The sequence below is a fragment of the Rhipicephalus sanguineus genome, chromosome 9 (genome assembly GCF_013339695.2).
Source record: "Rhipicephalus sanguineus isolate Rsan-2018 chromosome 9, BIME_Rsan_1.4, whole genome shotgun sequence".
In the NCBI taxonomy this organism is placed as follows: domain Eukaryota; kingdom Metazoa; phylum Arthropoda; class Arachnida; order Ixodida; family Ixodidae; genus Rhipicephalus; species Rhipicephalus sanguineus.
This window is the reverse complement of record NC_051184.2, coordinates 21923391-21946178: the sequence shown is the minus strand read 5'-3', so window position 1 is coordinate 21946178 and position 22788 is coordinate 21923391. Positions and strand designations below refer to the sequence as shown.

At 48.7% G+C, this 22788-nt stretch overlaps 1 protein-coding gene across 1 annotated transcript in view; it reads left to right on the top strand.

The window, feature by feature from the left end:
* The window catches only part of LOC119405392 (uncharacterized), a 165323-nt gene that overhangs the window by 74987 nt on the left and 67548 nt on the right, over positions 1 to 22788 (top strand). Inside the window, exons 5-7 of the mRNA XM_037672230.2 lie at positions 6232 to 6498; positions 10382 to 10557; positions 20247 to 20389. Of these exons, the coding sequence (XP_037528158.1) occupies positions 6232 to 6498; positions 10382 to 10557; positions 20247 to 20389 (586 nt within the window). The remainder of the gene's footprint in view (positions 1 to 6231; positions 6499 to 10381; positions 10558 to 20246; positions 20390 to 22788) is intronic.

Here is a 22788-nt window from a genome sequence, read left to right as displayed (position 1 = left end):
GCCCTAGAAGTCGCCGGCTATAAACACCGCCCACCGCCGGCGGTGGCGTAGTGTGTGACGTCACGTGCTGCACGTAGAGGAAACATCGTCTTCTACCAAAGTTTCAGCCGCTGCAAATTGTTCAATTTGAATGCCAAGCTGAAGAAAGCTTAAATAGCTCGATTTCACGTGCAGCCGACCACGGTACAAAAAATCGTTCTCCGGAATGCAGATGCTTGCAAAGCAAGCAGCTTACTACGTCACGGCTCGCGAGTGCGCCACTGTTGCCCGACTCTCAGGCCGCTCGTGTGTTTCTAAAAATCATAAATTTTAAATTGAGCGCTCGACCGAATGCGCTAAAATTTTCGCCAGCTTGTTTGTGAACGCACAATGATTAACCCGCATAACACAGATTGTGATCGAAAATTGGGTGTCGTGGCCCCTTTAAGCGACAGGATGTTTTATATTCTATTCAATTGAATGTATTGAGAACTGCAGTCGAACACCGATATATCGAATTTGAAGGGGGTCGCAAAGAGTTCCATAAAATACGGTATAGAGTAATTCATGACAAAAGTGATTGTGCAATTCTGCAAGGTGATATAGATAGGATTAAAAAAAAACGTTAAAAAAACAGTACACATGTGTTTTTCTAAAAAAAGAACTCAACAATTTCACACTTTTTACAACATTAATGGAACACAGGTATTGTCCGTACGCGAATTTAAGTATTTGGGAGTGTTCTTTACGACCGATTTATCATGGACACGACATATTGACTACGTTACTGCCAAAGCATCTCGTGTGCTCGGGTATCTCAAAAGGAATGCCAAACTATTTCCAGTCAATGCAAGGGCTCTGCTATATCTTTCCAGCGTACGATCAGTGCTTGAGTACGCCAGTACGGTTTGGGATCCCTGGACACAAAAGAACATAGACAAGCTTGAACGAATACAGAGTAAAGCAGTGCGGTTTGTTTTTCGAAATTATTCAAGGCAATTCAATGTATCCGAGGCAAAAAAGTTAATTGGATGGGACAGTCTTCAAAAACGACGCTGTATTCATAAACTGAAACTTTTCCATGACATCTACCATTCACGTACTGGAATCGACCGCGCGAAATATTTCCATGACCCTGATTATGTGTCTACGAGAGTGGACCACGATTTGAAAATAAAAGAAATATTCTGTAGAAGTACCATGTATAAAAAGTCATTTTTCCCCAGTTCAATTACAGCCTGGAATCGGCTACCATCACACATTGCGCGGATAAGTTCAAATGCGGCGTTTGTCCAGGCGCTCCATGATGTTATTGTATAGGCATAACCATGTTGTGATGTACTAGTATAGTTATGATCATGTTTCTCTATCTACGCATGTAACCTGTATTTTTGTATTATGTACTTTATGTATCCCCCCCCCCTCCCCCACTGTAATGCCTATGAAGGCGCTTTGGGTATTTGATAAATAAATAAATAAATAAATAAATAAATAAATAAATAAATAAATAAATAAATAAATAAATAAATAAATATACCGTAAAATGTTTTATATATCCGAAATATTTGTATTCAAGGGGATATTACAGTGCTTCCATATACACGATTATTTCTTATATTTGGGTTCTATATATGCGGGTTGGATTGTATATGGGATGTGCAAGTGTTATTCGGGCATCGTTTTATGAAAACATTTAGTCGGGTTTTTGACCCCAAGGACGCGGATTCGTTCTCGGCCGCAGCGGTGGCCTTTCGATGGAGGCGAAAATGCCAGAGGCCCGTGTACTGTGCGATGTCTGTGCACGTTAAAGAGCACCAGATGGTCGAAATTTCCGCAGTCCAGAAACGAAAAGCGTCTCTGAATTAGGAGACTAGAAGTAGGAATCGAAACAATAATAACTGTTGGGGTTTTACATCCCGAAACCGCATGTATGATTATGAGGGTCGTCGTAGTGTAGAGCTGCGGAAATTTTGACCATCCGGTGTTCTTTAACATGCACTGACCTCTGGCATTTCGTCCGCATCGAAATGCGACCGCCGCGGCCGGGATCGAACCCGCGACCTTCGGGTCAGCAGCCGAGCACCGTAACCGCTACACCACCACGTCGGGCATGAGGTGAACCAAGGAACCAGCAGTAGAAACTGGAAACGAACGCAAAACCAGGAGTCGTGTATCTTTGCAGCAGCAGAACGGGATTCGGGAATGTTTTATTCGCTCCCGTTTCGTTTGTTTTGTCACCTTTGCTTTTCTTGCCGTTTATATCGGTCAGAAATCGCATATCAAACATCGCATCACCTTCACAGAATAAGAGTGTATGAACACTAGAACACATTGTCTCTAATACCTAAATGTCATCTTTAAATGTATGCAGCCGTATGTACAGTCGACGTGTCCTTAGAAGTCGTACAAACCTCCATAACTGTTCTCGCGAGTCCGTAACAGGACCACACACGCGCGACAGGTGACGGGTCCTGTAGCCGAGGTCTCAGCGCGTCGGCTGCAAATTGTTAGGCGATACAGAGTCAAAAGGAGTATGCAATAAACGTGCAACGCTTACGGGGCGGCTGGAAGCCTGAGTGACGCGTACAGGGCGATACGCCACGAAGAAGACCGTGTTGCTATAGCATGGGCCGTTACGCCCGGTGCCCTCCCAACCTATTACGGGACATCGCGAGGCGGCTCCGCGCATTGGGTGGACGCCGCGGTTTCACGATGTGCGAGTCCACGGACGGCGTAATCAAGTACAACGACTACTATTACAGCAACAGGTGTAGCCGTGACGTCGAGCGAACGCTATAAAAAAAAAAACAACAAAAGAATGGCCAGCGAATATACCAGATTCACTCGATTCTAATGTGCACTCTTTCGTCCATGAAGACTTTCGCAAGAATGATACGCGCATTAAAAGAACATATCTTAGCTGTGTGATTAAGTTTCTGCATATCTTCGCATTTCGTGGAGAGGCGGTTATAGATGAAATTTTCTATATATGCGCTTATACGTGCGTGAGCCATGCCTTTGCCCATTCCGATCTCAGCCGCAGCAGCGATGTGGCTCATTTATTAGGGCGAGAGCCTTATAAATGCCTCATCGAACACGAAAAGTGACCGTCGCCATCGTTGGCGTCGACATTAGTAATGCAAAAAAATGTGATGACGTCACCCTATGATGTCATCATGACGTCACAGGTCGACAAATTTAGTGACATCATCATGACTTCTCTGTGATGTCACATCATGAGATGTTACATGGTGAAGTCATCATGTGGCATCGTCGCTTGGTCAGAGGTGAGCCGATGTCGAAGGCACTGCCGAACCACATTGGGTGTGGGAAGCCTTCGAGGAAAACGGAGGGGGGGGGGTCTGTACAGTCAACTGAGAAGAAAAAGAAGATGGCTTTCGCATTACAGTCATCTTAGGCAAATGCGTAAGGGACTGTGTGACTTTTAAGCCTCTCATATCTATTTGCTGCACGTACAGCCATATGAACTGATCTGTAGATTTTGTTTTGATGTCTAATAAATATGTGGGTTGGGGTCAAATAAGACCACATATTGCCTTTGGTGACGGTATCCTACGATACCTTTATTTCTGAGGATCAAGTAATGGGGGTAGGGGGATTAGCGCGAGACTATGAGTACCACCGCGATCGCTGTTTGCATCATAAAATTGCCATCTGCCCCGGTGGTCTAGTGGTTATGGTGCATGACAGCTGACCCGAAGGTCGCGGTATCGAATCCCGCCGCGGCGGCCCCATTTCGATGGAGGCGCAATGCTAGGGGCCCGTGTGCTTAGATTTAGGTGCACGTTAAAAAAAAAACCCAGGTGGTCGAAATTTCCGGAGCCCTCCCCTACGGCGTCCTTCATAATCATATCGTGGTTTTGGGACGTTAAACCCCAACAATTATTATTGTGATGAAATTGCTTTAATCAAGTCGATTTTACATGTAGCATCGGCTGCGGTAGCGCACGTTTTCTGTCAAAATCCGCTGTATTGTCAAGTTCGTCGCGCTGTCACGTTTGATTGGCTGAGAGAGGGCGGCTACGCGCTCTCTGATTGGCTTGAAATGATAATATGGCGAAATGTTACAATGTGGCTGAACTTGAGCGGCAAGACTAAATCCACAATTGTAGGAACTGCGGTAGCTGCGGCATTGTTGGTCTGGGAAGCGTTTAAGAAGCACTGTTTCTCAAATTCCATGACTTGCAGCGAATTGGGGCTTTCATACAGTAATAGAAGAGGCCTATGACAGCACCAATTAGGGAGTCCGCTATCTACCGTGACTCGAAAGCGGTAAACATTACTGTTGTGACAATAAATCGTGAATAATATATGCATCTCTGCCTAGTTGATCGAAGTACTGATTTATTCATGTAATTATGTCGCTATGAGACGTGTTTACGTGGAAAACACTGGCTTAACTTTGTTCGCCTGGGGTTCTTTAACGCGCTCCGAAATTCCAGTAGACTAGCCTTATTTGAAGCATTTCGCACTCAGTAATGTGGCTGCTACAGCTGGAAATCGATCCCAAGACCTCTTGATGAAGAGAAGAACGCCATTCATTGCTACCCCTTTCTCCCTTTTTGACGTCGCATCATGTGAAGTAACAAACTTTGGCAATTTGCGACGTCATGATGACGTCTAGTGGTGACGCCATCGCGTGACGATTATTTGCAGCACTCACGTTGACGTCGACTTCGGTCTCTCACGAAGTATCGACGCCCCGTCTCGCTAAATCTGGAAGACGCCGATGGTAAGTTTTCGCGTTTTATGAGGCACCGAAGGCTGTAGCCTTGAAACGAAAGAGGAAGGTTCCGCTATTCCGAGTATGCCGTGTCTCATGGTTTTTGTCACGTAAAACTCTGGGATTTAGTTTCATGGTCGTCAAAACCAGGTGCGCGTTACGATCGAGCAAATGCGGTAAGCAGCAGCGTTTCGCGACGTCCTGATTGCAGGCCGCGTCACTCAAGCTGTCGTCGTCGTGGCACGCTGCAGCAGCCCGTCGTAACGGACTGGGTGTGTAGCTGATATAAGGGTGGACCGCGGTATGAGCGGGCGTACGAAGCGCGTGAGATTGTAGGCGGTCTCGGTCACGCACCGCACGTAAAGGGTTAACCGGCGTAGGACACGCGTGAGACGTGCGACCGTGGTGGATGCTGCGCGTTGCAATGCTTGACGTTTGGGCAACGCCACGGTATAGACGTGTAATTCGAACATCACCGAAGGCATACCACGCTGCGACGTTGTTTGCTACGCGCGTCGGAAGATTGCCAGAAACGGCTGCTGGGTCACGCGACCAACTTACACGGATTGTACAGACGGTGATCAAACCTTTTTTCTTCTTTTTTGGTTATCTTAGCTTTTGTTACGGTTTAGTATCCCAGGTAAATCAGGGCGTGGTATCGAGATGTTCCTATTGGGGTTGGCCGACTCAGCACTGACCTTTAGCTGCCTCCGCGCGGCTCGAGAGCATAGCGCTCGCACATGGGGGAAGGGGGGAGGGGCGCCCCCCTCCTAATAGCTCATCCCTACGCTCTGTTCGACTGTAAGCGTCTCAGTGGGAGGATACAGGGTACAGCGAGCGGCACTGTGGTGAAACTTCGCCCCGCCCAACCTATCGGAAAGCCCCGCGCACGCATATGCTCTAGAGACCTACTCGGGTCGACCTGCTAAGGCTTGTCAGATATCATAGGGAAGAGCGTGACAGTCGGAAGCTTCAGAAAAGCAGATCAAAACAAGGGCACGAACAAAGCAGCGCTACTATATGCTTGACATACAAAGCCCGGGAAAATGATCGAAACAAAGCCCTCACATGTATGGATCGACCACGCTTCCTAGATAAATCGTGACGTGATGAGATAAGCAATTACATGTGCCTCAACGGGGTAAGAAAGGTGGGATATTGTAAATGGTGGCATAAAAAGCCGTACGGTCCCTTATGCATTTGACGACTCGAAGGCGAAAGCCATCTTCCTCTTTTCTCCTTAGTCGATCCCTAATGCTTTCGCCTTAATATTTCTTTGTGGCACGTGTTATGCCGAAACGCACAGATAGAGAGATAGGTATGTTGCATATTAATATTTCTCTATGGCCCGTGCCATTCCAAAGCACAAAGCGAGAGAGAGATTGATGGTTGTGTTGGCCGTTGGTGTCTGTGATACGTGCATATTTCACGAAATGCGAAATGTTTCTGTTAGTACGCACTAATCAAACTTCCACGCGGGCTTTCTCTTTCTTTCTTTTCGCCAACAGAGTCGGTTCGGCTGTGCGAGTTCCGCACGGTGAGCGGCAAGATCCTGAAGACGGTGGACGCCGTGTTCCAGAACGTTACCACCCTGGATGACTGCCGGCGGCTGTGCCTCAGCGTGCCCTACCGCTGCCACTCGTTCGACCTGGGCGACCCGGACAACAGCGTGTGCCGCATCAGCCACCACGCGAGGGCGTCGCTGTCGCACATCGAGAACCCCTACCTCGAGATACCCGGCGCCGCCACCAACGAGCTCGCAGCATGCTACAACGGTCAGTGGAACGACTGCGCGGTGCCGGAACAGACTGCGCGTCGAGCACAGGCATTATCTTTACATGCCAGAGCAACGCGTTCTGTGTAGTTAATACTGTGCACTAAATCCTACAGTAACCTTCCCTCATCCCATCCCCGGTGGTGTCCTGGCCTACCTTATTTGCTCACATAGTGCAAGCGCTGGTTAGCACGGGCTAATATTAGCTAGTTCTGGCTCAGTGTTGGCTGATGTTCAATAGTGTTGCCTAACACCAGCTATATAAGTAATTGCAGCTGTTGGCTGTAATGTTGGCTTATTATTGCCTAATGCCAGTTAGCATTGCCATAAGTTGACTAAACGATGGTTGTATTGTTGACTGAATTACGGTGAAGACTAATCATGCCGATCCGCTGTGCAGGCTAATAATGACTATTCACTGTACCTTATGCCTACCCGGCTAATTATGCCTAGCAGCTGCATTGTCTTCATTCAATTTCAGAGCAGTGGCTTGAGTTGTCAGCGAATTTTACACATAGTTGGCAATCTTTCAGACAAGTCTCACGCCTCAGCATTCGTCGCACGTTTCTTGCCGTCGTGAGTGTGTGAAATGAAGGGCATGCTGAATAAGTACATCATGAGCGTAACATGTGTCGGTGTCCGTGTGCTTTAGCATATGCATAGGCAATAATGTGAGGTAGTCCGGCCTGAATTTCGTTCTTACCACTAGAACATTTCCTTTTTTTTTGCCCTTTGAGTGCACGTCTTTTCTTTCCATTGCTTCTTTGCATACTAAAAAGCTGCAGCCAGCAAGTGCACGTGTAAGTTCTCCTCACCCACGAGCTGGCATCGACTCCCCGCGCGGCGTGGAGTCACACAGGTCACGTGCTGTGAGGCCTGTGCGTTTTCTGACACGGGCTGCACCCTGCTAAGTGTGTAAGCGATGGCCACCGTGACTTATATAACGAATGCGCGTAAACCAGTGCGTCGGTTATCTGAAATGATGAGGGAAAAAAAAAAAACGAAGAAGCGTTCGTGGTGCGTTCGATGCGTCAGCTCCGTGTTCGAGTCCTGTCTGCCTGTATTTTTTTTTATTCCTGCGTTAGGGTGCGAAACGAGAGTCAATAAATCATGGTTGCACCCCGTGACACGGAGATTGGGTACTATGTTCTTTTTGTTGTTGTTTTTTTCGGGGGGGGGGGGGGTCATTTCAATCGGCGCCGACCGAACGTTTCGTCCCGCACTTTTTCTCATCGACGCCTAAAATCCATGCAGCGTTCTTGATGTTTCGGACTAGGTAACGATCCTGTGGGGATAGAGACATCGTAGGAACTCTGCACGCTACATGTAACCAACGGCTTTCGATAACTATCGGAGATCGTGTATTTTTTGGCCACGCCTAGCCTAGAATTTGTTAAAAAGGAACATGTGACCTCCCGATTCCAACATGGGAGCAGGCAGCGGCGATCCAGGGGCCCCAACGGGTCCTCCCCGGCTAGTCCCTCAGGACTCCAATAAAGTTCTTTGTTTTTCTGCGTACGAAAAACGGTCCGTGGATTCAGCGGTCGAGGTCGGGTGGTCGACCAGGCATGAGGCCTGTCACACGGATGGGGCGAAGACAGCTTAAAGGGACGCTAAAGAGAAACACGATTCTTCTCGTGTCAGTAAATTACTCTTTCACACTACCATTTTTCACCACGCTTACCGCGAGAAGACGCGCAAAAAGAAAATGCCGATGGCGACGCAACCTTGAAGTTCTCGCACCAGTCGCCGTAACGTCATAGACTTTTACTGCGTTCACTGTGGCCTACGTAGTTCTTGATCGGTAAAAATGAAGTACATTGTCTTCTGAGGGAGCCACAGATTTAACATACCATGTTCCAAGGAGTTCCGTTGAGCCAGTGTGGCAAAAAAAAAGAAAGCTTTGAAACTCGTGACGTCACCACTGGAGACTTCGGCGGGAAACTTAAAAGTGAAGCTTGGGGCATTGAGTTTCCATTCTATAAATAAACCTGCGGTGGTGTAATTAACGACACTATGGCTTTCACAGTATAATCTGCCAGTCTAAACTAATGTACTGCTTCCCTTTAAATATGGTTCCCTTTAAATGTAGGCCTGTACAAGCCCAGAAAAAGTGTGCCGCGGTCACATCGCGGATCGGGTCGCCACGAAATGAGCAGTGCGTCATACGGGGCCGCGGTAATGCTGCGCCCAGAGAGTCATCACATATGGTGTTTTTCGAGATGGCAGTCCACGCAGCACCTGCGGTACTGCGTGCATTTAGTCAGGTCTGTTATGGTCACCTCCGACTCGCACCTTCAAAACGTGGCGAGGAAGAAGAAAGAAAGAACTCGAACCATTAATTAAAACCCCTCCCAGGGATGAGACAGAAGAACACCGCCTCGTGGTTGTCGGTCGCCGTGTTGTCTTGATAAACGAGGACTCGAAAGACCTAGTGCGCCCATCTCGTGCACTCGGTTAGTGGTGGGAGTCGCACACACTCTATCTTGAGCCGCGTGAAAATTGAGGACCGCGTGGCGGGAGCCAGCCGCACAGACTGCCAGTATATCGACTCCTATATTATAACTACAGAGCCAGCCCGTCGGTTGCACAGTCTTGCGTACGTGAGCCAATGACCGTCATCTATTTTGCATTCCGGGTGAACGAGGTTTCGGAATGGAAACGCTTTTTCCTTTTCCCTTTTCTTCCTAGCGTAGGATTGAGTCGGCAAGCTCTTTCATGTACTGTGTAAGTATTTGGGGGGTCAGAGTACTGCCACCGGTCTCATAGCTTCAAGCTGACAGAACTTTTTTATTTGTTAACAAAAATGTTTTCTGATATTGTTTCTCGTGCTGCCTGTTACAATAAAAGAAAGAGAAAATGCTGGGAGGTTCTCATAACGATGACTTGTGAGGGGCAACGACCTCTCATATGTGATGGCGGAAAAAAAAATGCCAGAAACTAAGGACAAGGATAGAAGACGGAACTGAAGGGCACATCCGCAGAACTACGACATGATTTATTGAAGAAAGCAATGAATTCATACCGCGAATAATTCATAACCACCTCGATTAGCCGTCGGTATTCTAGTTTACTAAAGACTAAGCATTTGCCCGTTTGTTCCTCTATCGCAGCAAAATAGACTCAATGAGATGGATGTTACGAGTTCGGTTTCCTACCCTACGCAGGGGAGACGGTCAGTATTGCGCCAGGATTCTTTTTACGGTGTGTGATTTCGACAAGTGAGTTCCTTCGGGGGGCAGAGAGGCGGGGAGTTACTGATGCGTGGTGTTTCGGCTGTCTGCTCTTTGGGGGAGGGGGGAGGTTGAAAATTTGGGAGGGGGACAGCTGCAACCCGTGACCTCTCCTGGACCCACCCCTGGAGATGGAGATGGGCACGGTGGCAGGGGGGGGGGGGGGGGTGCAGGGACACATAAAGGGGGGCCTAAGGTCTGTCCCATACTCTTACCCAGGTGGAACTGTCCCATGATTACTTAAAGAGCAAGGTTATGGGCACGCAGGTTATTTATGATAATGCCGGTCGAAGGCCGCTGCTGTTGCATTCAAAGTATTATTTACTTTTCATCTTTACTCCCGGGAAGCCAGAGACTGAAGGCAGCGCATTGCAAGAAGCACTTCATCGCTTCATTTTCATTTTTGCCTCCATTGTGAAGCGTGTTGTCTTTTGGAGTTGACCAACGAGGGGGAAGGGGCAGGGGGGTATCGCTGAGATAAAACGTTGCCCCCCCTCCCCCTCCCCCTAACGCGGAACCCTGCGCACGCCTATGCATGCAACTTCTGGATTACCAAAACCTCATACGCTGACAACCTTGATACGCTGACATTACTGGTGGCAACGTGTCTTCAGCTGTTGCGTTTCTTCTTTTTTCTTTTTCTACGTACAGTGACAATTCAGTGCAAGGCGCGTGAGATGGTCGCCATGGTGAAGACGAGCAAGATCTTCAACGGGAAGGTGTACGCCAAGGCGAGGCCCAACTCCTGCGTCACCGACGTCATCAACAGCCTCGACTTCCAGATACGCATGGCCTACCACGAGCTCGACTGCGATGTCAAGCAGGAGGTCAGTCAGGTCATGAACTTTCTTTATTCTCTACCTTTTATTATAATAGAGCATCTTAGCAGGGCGCTACCGATATCGATGCCGCCTGCCGCCGACAGTGCACGCGCAGATTCTGCCGCGCATGCGCATTCGGTGGCAGGGTGTATCGGTGTAGGTATAGAAGTGTGCGCACGCTGAAATGTTCTACTGCGATCCTCCCGTGTTTCGTTCGAGTTTGTTATTGATTTGAAAGCCCTAGATGCCTCGTCAAACGCGAAAATTTACCGTCGGCGTCAACACGAGTGAGGCAAAATATCATGACGTCATCATGACGTGATATACCGTGACGTCACACGATGACGTCGCCACGTGACATTTTTTTCTTGTTTAAAGGTGGGCCGATCACGGAGGCAATGCAAAACCAGATGAGGCGCAGAAAGCTTGCAATGCCGTCCATCCTGGAGGCGGTGCAAAACCACGTTAAATGCAGAACGCTTTCGGAAGGCGCGGGGGAAGATCAATACATCGACTGATAAGAAAAGAAGCAGATGGCTGTCGCCTTCGAGTCGTCTGTGAGTTATTTCCTTAATGAGACCGTACCCACCACGGTGGTCTAGTGGTTATGGCGCTCGACTGTGGACCGGACGGTCGGATCAAATCCCGGCGCCGGCGGCTGCATTTAGATGGATTCGAAAGGCTAGATGCCCGCGTACTTAGGTTTAGGTGCACGTGAAAGAACACCATATGGTCAAAATTACCGTAGCCCACCACTGCGGCGTCCCTCACAATCATATATAGTGGTTTTGGGACGTAAAACCCCAACCATTATCATTATTAAAGAGGCCAACACTGAGATCATTATGATGGAACGTGCATCTTTCTGAAAGGAGCAGCGTAACGGATGACGCTTGCACCGGAGATGCTTTATGCGCATGCGCGAGCTACACAGCTGGTCTCGCAGGCTATCGCCATCTTTAGGACGCTGACACAGCGTGCGGTCGACGCTCGCGCAATGTATATATATAGCTAAAGATGAGCAAGGCTGTAAACATAACACGACGTGTTCTTCGGTGGTGAAACACGGAAGCAAGGAAAAACGTGCCACCGTTGTGAGCTCGCTCGCATTCGCTTCAGACAGCGTTAATTAATCACGACTCTCGTCGTTAAAGGTGCTAATAGCTTGTATCCATCACGCCGGACGGTACCATTCATTCCGACAGCTAGTCTATAGACAACCCAGCCAGTCCAGCCAAGCGCACGCCGGTGCATTTTTCTTGCAATGGCGAAACTGCGCGTACGTACCTTCGGCTCACGTGCTCGAGCCTTTTCATTACCGGTCTATACGCGCGAACCACTTAGGCCAGTCAATATTCGGCCTGCTCGTGACAACGCTAATTACCCTCCCTTGTACCGTGGCATTTTCACGTGCATTCACCAGTGCGTGCTCGCTTCTTTTTAGCTCGTTTGTCTCGAGACCACGAAAGGCGTTTGTGATCTGTGCAGGGAGCTTGAAGGGCTTGCCTGGTATTCTTTACTTCAGCTCGTCTGTTTAGGGTTGTGATGCTCGAGTCATTACTACTGTTTGATTACGTATGTGCTGCGTGTTTTCTGCAATCTATGTGCTGTCGAAACACCTCACCTTATCGACGCGAGCTAGAGCGATCGCGAGTGCTCGTCTCTGCGAAGCGTAGCGAGGACAGTCGCAGAACATGTCCTGCAAGGTCTCCTCGATACTACAGTCGTCACAAAAAACGTTGTCGGCCACTCCTACACGAAAACAATATAACTCCGTGAAAGCCACTCTTAGTCATAATCAGCGTAGCAGAATGGCCTCTCTTTGGCGGATGTCCATGGTTTAATTTGTCCCCCGTGTGAAAAGAAATAAAAATAATGGGTGCAGGGGGGCAAGGGGGTGGTGTAGTAACCCGCACCACGCGAAGCTTCAGCAGGTCGTTCAGGCCGATGCAGGAGGCAACGACCCTGGAATGTCATCCTGAAAAGTCATCTAGGATGAAGGCGATGAAAGCATTGTTGAGATTTTTAAGGACAACAGATTTGCACGAGTGGATGTAGACTGACAGTGATGTCGTACACCGCACAAACAAGACTGACGGACTGTGACGCTGTGTGTGCGTGTGTGTGCTCACACACACGCGCACACACACGCACTTTATTTACTCTTCTAACATTCAAACTTTTCTATCTCTTTCCCCTCTGCAGGGTAGCACACCGGTTATTCTAAACCGATTAACATCTCTACCTTTGAATTCTCCCCTGTTATCCTTCCTTCCTTATTCCTTGCACAATGAAACGAGTTGCATCGAGTTGCATCGTGGAATGACATCGCCAGTTTCTCTTTGCTCGCGCCAGCACCATGTGTACTGTGTCTGCATTCCGGTCGGGCATTATGTGACGTCATCGTAGATGTTGCATGAAGCAACTACCCGTTTCGCTTTCGACACATCCGTGTTTATTTGCCTAAAATTATTCACGAGTGTCTTAGCAAACTTATCCACCCTACCTGTTAAAGGACTGTGAATACCATTTGAAAACTGCGATGTCTTAGTGTAGTTGGAAAGACGCCAGAGTTCCTCTTTAAGCTAACGAAGAAAGAAAGAAAGAAAGAAAGAAAGAAAGAAAGAAAGAAAGAAAGAAAGAAAGAAAGAAAGAAAGAAAGAAAGAAAGAAAGAAAGAAAGAAAGAAAGAAAGAAAGAAAGAAAGAAAGAAAGAAAGAAAGAAAGAAAGAAAGAAAGAAAGAAAGACGCCCTCAGGCACGGCACTGTTGTTCCCAGCACAGGATGCCTTATTACAGACGTTAATGCAGGTTCGTCGTTCGTAAGAGCTGCAAACTGCATCCATTCATACAAACTTGAAATCTGACTCTTGTCTACGCCACAGGCAAGCTAGTTATTGTAGTTAAATGTAACGGCTCCCTGCCCGCAGGGTGCTACGCCGCTTGCGCCCAAGACTCTTGCCCCGCCTTGCGTCGCACCGTATAAAAACGCCGGCAATTTCCCGGCAACTCTTCTCACTGCCGAAAAGTATAACGTCCGCTTGCTACACTCGCCTAACTATGATACGGTAGCAAAACTTGACGCGAACAGTAAACGACTGACGCTCCAACTTCGCGAGTTCCTCGGCTTTGCGCGCCCAGAATGTCTTTTCGTATCTCCCTACCCGCCGCCAGAGGCAACAATTTTACAGAACCGACTCTATTTTCCGTTCTGCTGCAGTGTTGCACCATCTTCGCTTCTGAAGGCAGTGCCGCTTAAAAAAAGAGTAAATAGTAACGGTTATCATAACACTGAGAGCACCCCGCTCTTGAGTTCTTTAACTTTTCGCACGCTGTGAATGTAAGCGTGCACTGACGTTTCTCTCTCTCTCTCTCTCTCTCTCCATATATATATATATATATATATATATATATATATATATATATATATATATATATATATATATATATATATATATATATATATATATATGGTGATCTGGCGAGATGTGGCCAGTGGCTCTCCCTGCAGCCTTCTTTCTAGCAAAAGTCCTTCCAGTAGGGAAAGCGCAGCGAACCACGACGAAAGTTTACATAACGGCCGAGCCTGGGAGAGCGCGAGTCGTCGTGAATTCCAGAAAAAGAGAGAAAAAAAAAACATCTAAACTCTCCTCGGTTCATAGCGGAAGAAGAAGGTACGGAAAGAGTATACGATGCGTCACCCGAAACGACCAGCAAACGCAACGGGTTCCGCGATACCGCGCGCATTTCATTTCCTGGACTTTTTTTCCTTCCCACCCGCATACGAAACTATAATGCGCTCTCTTTTCTTTCGGCGCGAGTCTCGAGTCAAAGTCAGTCGCGTGCGCGGTAGCAGTTATGCTTGAGCTATCGTTGAAAGAAGAAACTGACTTCAAATTGTTTGTATATGTTGCGTGGTGTCTCGGTAAAAGCGTGCAGTGCGGCAGAAAGCCACGAGTCTTCGATGAGACGTTTTCCGGAAGGGAGGGAAACGGTGGGAGCCGGGAATTATTTCTCAACGCTGCACGGTTCTCCGGAAAGAACCTATAGAACAGCAGCAGATATGATAGATAATAATATCTGGGGTTTAACGTCCCAAAACCACGATATGATTATGAGAGACGCCGTAGTGGAGAGCTCCGAAAATTTCAACTACCTGGGGTTCTTTAACGTGCACCTAAATCTAAATACACGGACCTCAAACATTTTCGCCTCCATCGAAAATGCAGCCGCCGCTGCCGGGATTCGATGCCGCGACCTTCGGGTCAGCAGTCGAGCGCCATAACCACAAGACCACCGTGACGGGGCAGATACGATAGATGACGAAAGGGTTCACACAATCCAATCGTTCAAATTGCTGGTTATATCAGTTGTGAGATGAGAGCTCGTGTTGTGCGTTATCTTCGTTGTCGCATTTCCTGCGCTCTAGGGTGCATATTCACGAAAAACGTCTTACGCTAGCGTTGTTCGCAAGAGATAACTTCACCCAGTCATGGTGCTGGATAATGAAGGTAGCCGGTCATTTGAAAATAGAAATTACGAACGGAAATGTTTGTGAGTGCGGCCGTAGGTTCCTCGCAAAGAACAGGGAATATCAACTGCATCCCATGTCCATCTTCCTGCTATGTCTCATAGTGTTTGAACTAAAGAACGGGGATGGATCAAGGGCTCGTTTCTTTATCAGACACATTCTAATGAAATCACCAGATAATGAAGCGAAGGAAGGTATAGGGGATTCATTAAAACAGCCTCGTCTTCTCGCTCTGACCGCTGTAGTAGAGTGCGTATATATATATATATATATATATATATATATATATATATATATATATATATATATATATATATATGTGTGTGTGTGTGTGTGTGTGTGTGTGTGTGTGTGTGTGTGTGTGTGTGTGTGTGTGTGTGTGTGTGTGTGTGTGTGTGTGTGTGTGTGTGTGTATCTGCACGTGCATCGAGGACGAATACAGTGATTCGGTGTACATTGTCACACGACTTTCGGTATAGCTGGCACGCTATAGTTTGTATGTTCATCGTAATGCCGGAAGAAGTTGTGCCAACGTTAACGTAACGCTCGAGCCTTCAAAGTCATGCTTGAGCAGTCCGCACATCCATAGGCGTGCGCAGGGTTCCCCATCAGGGGGGGGGGGGCAAAGGTTCATCGCAGCGTCGTCCCCCCCCCCACCCTACTAAGTCAATGTATGGGGCAGATTTCGCCCCCACTCCCTCTTAGGTGACTAGAAGGGTCAATGTACGGGGAAGATTTTGCGCCCCCCCTCTTAGGTGATTAAGGGGGGCAGCCGCCCCCCCCCCTGCCCCCCCTGTGCGCACGCCTATGCGCACATCGTAGAATCGACAGCATCTGCAGCGGTACCCCGTGACCACCGAGTTGCATGTCAACGCGGGAATGCGCCCTACAACGACGCGCACGCGAGCACTCCTCTGAATGACTGGCACGCTTTGGTCGAGAAGCCATTAACGGAAGGAGAGAGAGGAGCAGGAAATGCCAAACTCCGGGCGAGCTGAAAAGCGCGTGTCACAGGCTCTTCAAGACGCGCGTCCCACCATCGTTCTCATCGCCATCAGCTTAATGTAATTGGTATCGGACGATAAGTGGCCGTGGACCACCCCAGCGAGAGTGACTAGTGTGCAACGGCGGGCGCTCGCTTTCATGTCTCGCTGTTGCACGCACACTGAACATGGCCTCCGAGAAACCTGCCGGCGCGCAATCTCGGAGGCCATGCACTGAAACGCCTGTTTCTGCTGTCCACCGCGAGGCGCGCTCTGCCGCCTCTAAACGATGGCTCGCGAAAATTTCGTCAGCGGGATTTTTAAGGCGTGGGCTACTTTCCCGAACGTAACAAAGCCGGCGGCAGTCAGTGACAATCGAAGCCATAGCCATACCACAGCCGAGGCGGGCGCTCTACCGCGAGGCCGCGGCTGCGGTCGCTGTTACAGGCTCTAGCGTCCAACAGCACTGCATACATTTAGTGTGGAAAAGGCAGGCACGTAGGCAAGGGGGGGGGGGGGGGGGGGGGCCCGCCCCCCCCTCCCCCCGAAATTCGTCCAGCCTTTTATATTCCCGGGCAACTTTTTGTTTCTTTTCGCCATGAAAAGACTTTCTTTCGAATAATTAGGCCTTGGGCCCCCCCCCCCCCCCCGAAAAAAAAATCCTGGCTACGTGCCTGGGAAAAGGTGTGTACATACGCAACGACCCGAGTTCCATATAGAGTCAACAGCGAGATCGGTGGTGACGAGAGCCGAGAAAGCCGTGATTTTTTTTTTTTTTTACTGCGGATTGGGGGAGGGCTGGGGGGACCGGGGAGGGGTGGGGTGGGGGGGTCGGTATCGTCAGTGCTATTTAGAGTATGTGTACACTATATGCACAGGAATCCCGGTTTGACTTTCGTCATACCCGGCTTGGCTTCGCGTGACAACAGGGGTGTGCGTTTCACTGGCTACGTCCGTTGGCATCAGTCCGCTTTGGCGGTACAGCGCGCTGCTTATGGTGCAGAATCACGCGATTTGTGGTCGGACCGGGATGGGGGGATGTTGTGTGAACTTCGTGTCACCATTCGTCTTCCTTTTGTCCATCCGCGGGGGCATCGCCCGCGAATCAAGGTTTTCTTTTTTTTTTACCCCAGACGCGAAAAGTCGTGAAAGCAGTTTTTAGGAACCGGGGAAAAACTCACTTGCCGTGTGACAGTCACGTAACTACGCAAACATGAAAGGAGGCGAAAAAATGTCAGCCACCCGCTTTGCAGCATGAGGTTACTATGAAAACCCAAGTGTATTTCTCAGAAAGAAAGCGTCCTAGTTGAAAACTTTTTTTCTTGTTCCGAGAGTCGAACCCGGAGCCGACACCTCTCCGGGGTGGTCGCTGTACCTTCTGAGCTAACCCATAGAGTAGTAGGTTAGAAAGAAAAGATGAATACGAAGAGAAGTGGCTTGAAGGCCAATCCCCTAGAATGGGTGTGAGTCAGTGACGTAGGGCATCATCATCGTCATAATGATCAGTAAGTTGTAAGTTTGTCGACAAAATGACAGTGAGTCAGTAAGCTTGTCGACAAAAATGACAGTGAAGGATGAAGAGGACAGGACGAGGTGAGACCTTGCGCAGAAGCGATGGCATGAGCGTTTGGGGCAAATATAGCGTCGTTTGACGGACTGGAGTAATCGCCTCGTTACATTTGAAGCAAGAGACAAGAAAAGCTGGCCAATTTTTTGGGGAAAGAGAGGTGAAAGAAAGGAAAACAAATACTGCGTAACACATACAGAAGCCACCAGTTCCTATTTTTCGTGATGTGTTGGCGAGGAACGCCCACTGAAAACACGGCAAGCTGTCCAAGAAGTCAGGGCACTTTGCTTCGAACCTAGGTGCAGCGCAGGCTGAGGCCAAGTTTCTTCTGTTCTTTGGCTGGTCTCACTGTGATTACGATGTTACTTCCAGGGATTATTACTCTCCCTGCAACGTTTTAAGAACGCAGGAAAGCTCGTCATCGCGTGTCGCAGTTCTTCAGTCCTCGTTCCTCACCAGAACACCCAGACAACCTATCCTCTACTCCAGTGTCACTGAAGACCTAAGTACATCGGTGTTATGGCGTTCCACCTGCATCTAAATGCGGCCGAAGTGGCCGGGAATCGCACCCGCGTCCTGAATCTCAGCAGCGCAACGCAGTACTGCTACGGCTGGTGGGAACAACGTAGAGCTGTCCTCTCAAAGTGGAACTGGTCGCCATTACCTCGAGGTTCTAAGTGTCCTTACTGCCTTATTCCAGTTATGCAAGCAGGTGCGTACCATCTTATATCGACGTACCGAGGATTACGGTCGCGACGCTCCCGTCACCTCCTGCAGGCGGGCCTTCGCTACAGTGACAGGACCAGTTATGACCGCTGGATACATGAAAACAGATTCCAAAAGGCACTCCTTCACTTCATACACAACACCGGCCGGACGGCGCACATGTACTACACATATACAAACAAAATATTATGCCTTGAGGGCAAGTCTATGTTGCAAAAAAAAAAAATAATAAAAGGAGCACGGCTCTCTCGGAAACGCCATGCAGGGTGCTGCCGGCGTTGTTTCCTAGACGCGGCAGCGCCCCGAAATTTGAATGTCACGGTCATGGGAGCGAGTATGAATTATGAATGCGGGCTCCGTGTTGTGTTTATTTATTTCGCCTCTCTTCGTTTCCCTGCTAAACCATGAGTCCACCATTGTCTGTTTGTCTGTGCGTTTGAGAGGAGACTAAAAAACAAAAATAAAAAAAGGACGATCGTGTGCGTGTCTGTGAGAAGCGTACGAAGGAAGGGTTTCACTGAGTCTTGCGTGGCGACGGCACCCTTGGCTGATTTCGGTTTCGTGAGCCGGCCACTTTTCGGCCGCGAGGTGCGTACGGTATACGCAAGTTTGTGTCCGAGAGAAGCCAAACAAGGCGTAGCGGCCCGAAAGAGAATGGACGGGCCCTGCAGCGGAGGTGGCCAGGAAGGAAGTTTCTTTGGTGGTCCGCGTAGAAAGTGTAGACGCAAGGGTGCGAGGCCAGGGGAAGACGTAATCGGTCCTTTCTTATATACACATACACACATACCACTGCGTGTACTTGCCATGTTTGTGTTTTTCTTCCTGATTGTCTTGTTTATAAATTGTTCGCAACTCCACACATTTTGGGTTTTACGAAAATATTGGGGAGCGGGGCCACCCGGAAGGCGTTTTACAGTGTTCCGTGAGCTGCATTGCCTGAAAGTATTGCTCGAAAGCAGTGCTTGATCGGTCGTTGCTACAGTACACTCATGGGCTGAAATGCGAAATGTTAGGGCTAAATAATGCACGTGCCTTCGTTTCCAATCTGCAGTTTGTGTCATATTGGCGTAATTTTGACTCGAACAGTTACACCAAAGGATACATTACTTTTAGCGACCACATTCCTAGCGACATGACGTGATTATCACGAGCAGGTCGCGATTGTCACGAGCTTATAGCAGTCGTTATACTAAAGAAAATGATGTCGCGTTTCAGTCAGTAAGTACTATACTTACAATCGGTGAGGCCTTACACTTTTCCATATCCTAGGCAATAAAAGATCGTAGTTTGCGGAGGATTCCTCCACACTATAAGAATGCCACCACGGCAACCTGCGTGTCCTGCACATACATTGCGCTCTGAGCAGACGTGGTGGGCAGGTTGTCCAGGAACTAACAGCTGCGCATTTAAATTTGTAACTTGGTCGTGCACGCCATGATATACGGGTGCAACCAGCCCGAATTACCCTGTTCAGTACGAACTTAGGCTACTTTCACTTGGCCAATGTCGCAACACTACATAAACAAACACACGCGCGCATGCACGCGCGCACACACGCGCGCACGTATATCGGTGTACAAACGACGTGCAATCTGTTTTATAGGCGTGTGTCGATGGTCGAGATCTCCTTGGTGCTGCATAACTCTTGTTCAAACGTGCGTTGCTTTCTTTTCTCTCTTTTGTTTTGTATGTGCATCGGTAGATCTGATCTCCTTGGCTACTCCTGTTCTAATCAGATTCTGCGACACATGCGACGCCCGAGTAACCCGAATCGCTTGCAAATTATACGCTCGTCTTTATTTCTTATCTGTCCGAGTACTGCAGGCACTATAAAATACGCCGTTGACGTCTACTTTTCCTTTTCTTTTTTTTTTTTTTTACACTCTGCAGAACCTGGGCCAGTTCTCGACCGACATCGTGATTCAACACCACGACATGATCGTGACCAATCAGGACCTTGGCCTGTCCGTGCACTGCCAGTACGACCTCGCCAACCGGAGCGTCTCCAACGGGGTGCAACTCGAGGTCGACGGGTGAGTCGCACACGCCATTTGTCACTGCCCCCTTTAACAGAGGGCGCCACCTCCGCTCCCGCGCGGCAGCCACTCCCTGTCGCAGTGCACTCCATCTTATTTCGACCACGACCGTGCGCTTACGCCGTAGCCATCTGCGGCGCTGCCAAATAGCACCGCGAGTATATATCTATACGTGCGTATGCAGGTCTTGTTCTTTGCATGCGGAGTTAAGTGTGCATACATGTTTCGCGCTGTCCGTAAATTGTGTGCTGTTGTGTATGCGGTCGTAAATTATAGACCCTTGCAGGCCCACTTTCGCCTTTCGTGTGTCCCAGAGCTATGGAGGTCACGTGTGTCGAAGAAACACTGCTTGCTTCGCGTAGTGCAAGTATCTTTGCACGTTTCTGGGGAAAATATGGTCGTTTGTATTCATCGATAAAGCGTAGCTGCATCCGTGTGCTTTCAAGGTCGGGGGTGCGAGTATGTGACCCCTTCTCTTAGGGCCGAGCCGACAGGCGTGCGATCGTTTGAGAACTTCATCGTCTCCCATAGCTGCGGGAAAGTTTTAGAAGAGCAAGATGGCTCGTGAAGTTATGGGTTGTGTGGTGTTCTCGCTTTTGGTTCCCATTCGTCTAACTGCGGGTGACGTACAAAAAAAAAAGGTTTGTGGAGAAACCTTTCTGCATTTCTTGCACGAAGTTAGGCTGCTAGAAGCCTGTATTTAACTTGCACTCATTCTTCAAGTCTATCCGATAAATCTTCTCAGTTAAAGGCAACGAGTGCGTCACGTTCGCAATTGGCGGTCGCGTAAATTGTCCGACGAGCCCTCCCCCCCCCCCCCCCCTACACACACACTTTGAGTTGAGCACTTTCACCGACTTATACATTGCATTCGATCGCGAGCGACTCAGAGAGAGGGAAGAGAGAAAGGTAAATGAAAGACAGGGAGGCATAACCAACCACTGTACATTTACAGTCAGCTACCATATATTCTTAGCAAGGGCAAATGTGAGTGTGAAAGAATCAAGAAGAGTCTATGAAGGCGCCGACTATGGTAGCGATTTAAATGATATCTCAAGGACGCCGGAAAGCGGAAGATTCGATGCACGTTCCATGCTTACGAAGGATAGTGTTCACGATCTGAAACAGACGTCCTAGGTTGTTGCAGCTGTGCATAATAAAAGCGGGGACTGCGAGTGCGAGAGCTGACGAGCGGCCACCGTGTTGAAGCGCGAAGGTTGCATTCCAGACACCACGTGTGAATTTAAAGACCCAAGTCACCTTTCTGCGAGACGTTCGTTTTTTTTTTTTTTTTATCAATGCATCCAGAATGTTTGAATTTCAATGCGTTCAAGGTAAGCGCAGCGAATGTATGCGACCTTTAATGGAGCATCTGGGGGCGTGTCTGTTTCGTGTTTGCGCGGTCTTTGTGCCATGAGAATCTTTCAAAGGAACACGTCTCAGTTGAAAGAGCAAGAAAAGAAACCTCACGCATGAACGCTTGTGTTTGAAGAGTCAAATGTTCGCTTTACGAAACGAAATAACATAATAGTGAACGAAAAATGGGTGGGTACCGACAGAGGGTGCTCGTTCCTGATGTAACAGCGTGCCCCGTGAGAATGTGGTATGTTCAGTCATGCAGAAACCGCCCCCCCCCCTACCCCCCAGTGTATGGGGTCACACCGACGTGAAGCGTTTCCGCGAGACGTCGTGCGAAGTTTATGGCGCGCGACGCCGAACGCTGGAGACGAGAGATGTTGCTTCCCAGAATCTTCCTGTTTACTCGCACGTTGCACGCGCGCACGTTCAGTTTGACTTTTCACGCAGCTTTACCGTGCCGTGACTGCGTCGATAACGCAAGAATAAATAAACGACAGACGCATTCGAAAAAAAATGTAATATTTTCTTTTAGTCCTGTTTTAGCTCTATCTGCTTCCCTATAGAAAAGCCTGAAGGTCCCCTTCAGATCAAAATTCTGCACGTTCTTCTTCGATCTGTCTCACGGAGATGTCGGCTAGGGGACTTCCGGACGTCTAGGAGCCGAACCATATTTACTCAGATTGTTTTAAATAAAGTTCTATCAATCCATCCACAGCCACAAGGTGGGTGTGCACCCTTCTTGCGTGTACGTCTTTTAATTCGTGTCGCTTCTTTCAGTTCTGTTCCCACCCGCCGCGGTGGTCTAGTGGTTATTGTACTCGATTGCTGAACCGAAGGTCGCGGGATCGAATCCCGGCCGCATTTCAATGCAGGCAAAATGCTAGAGGCCTGTGTACTTAGACTTCGGTGCACGTTGAAGAAACCGAGGTAGTCGAAATTGCCGGAGCCATCCAGTACGGTGTCCTTCATAATCATATCTTGGTTCTGGGACGTAAAACCCCCAAAATTATTAGTTTTGTTCTCTCTTCCATTAACCC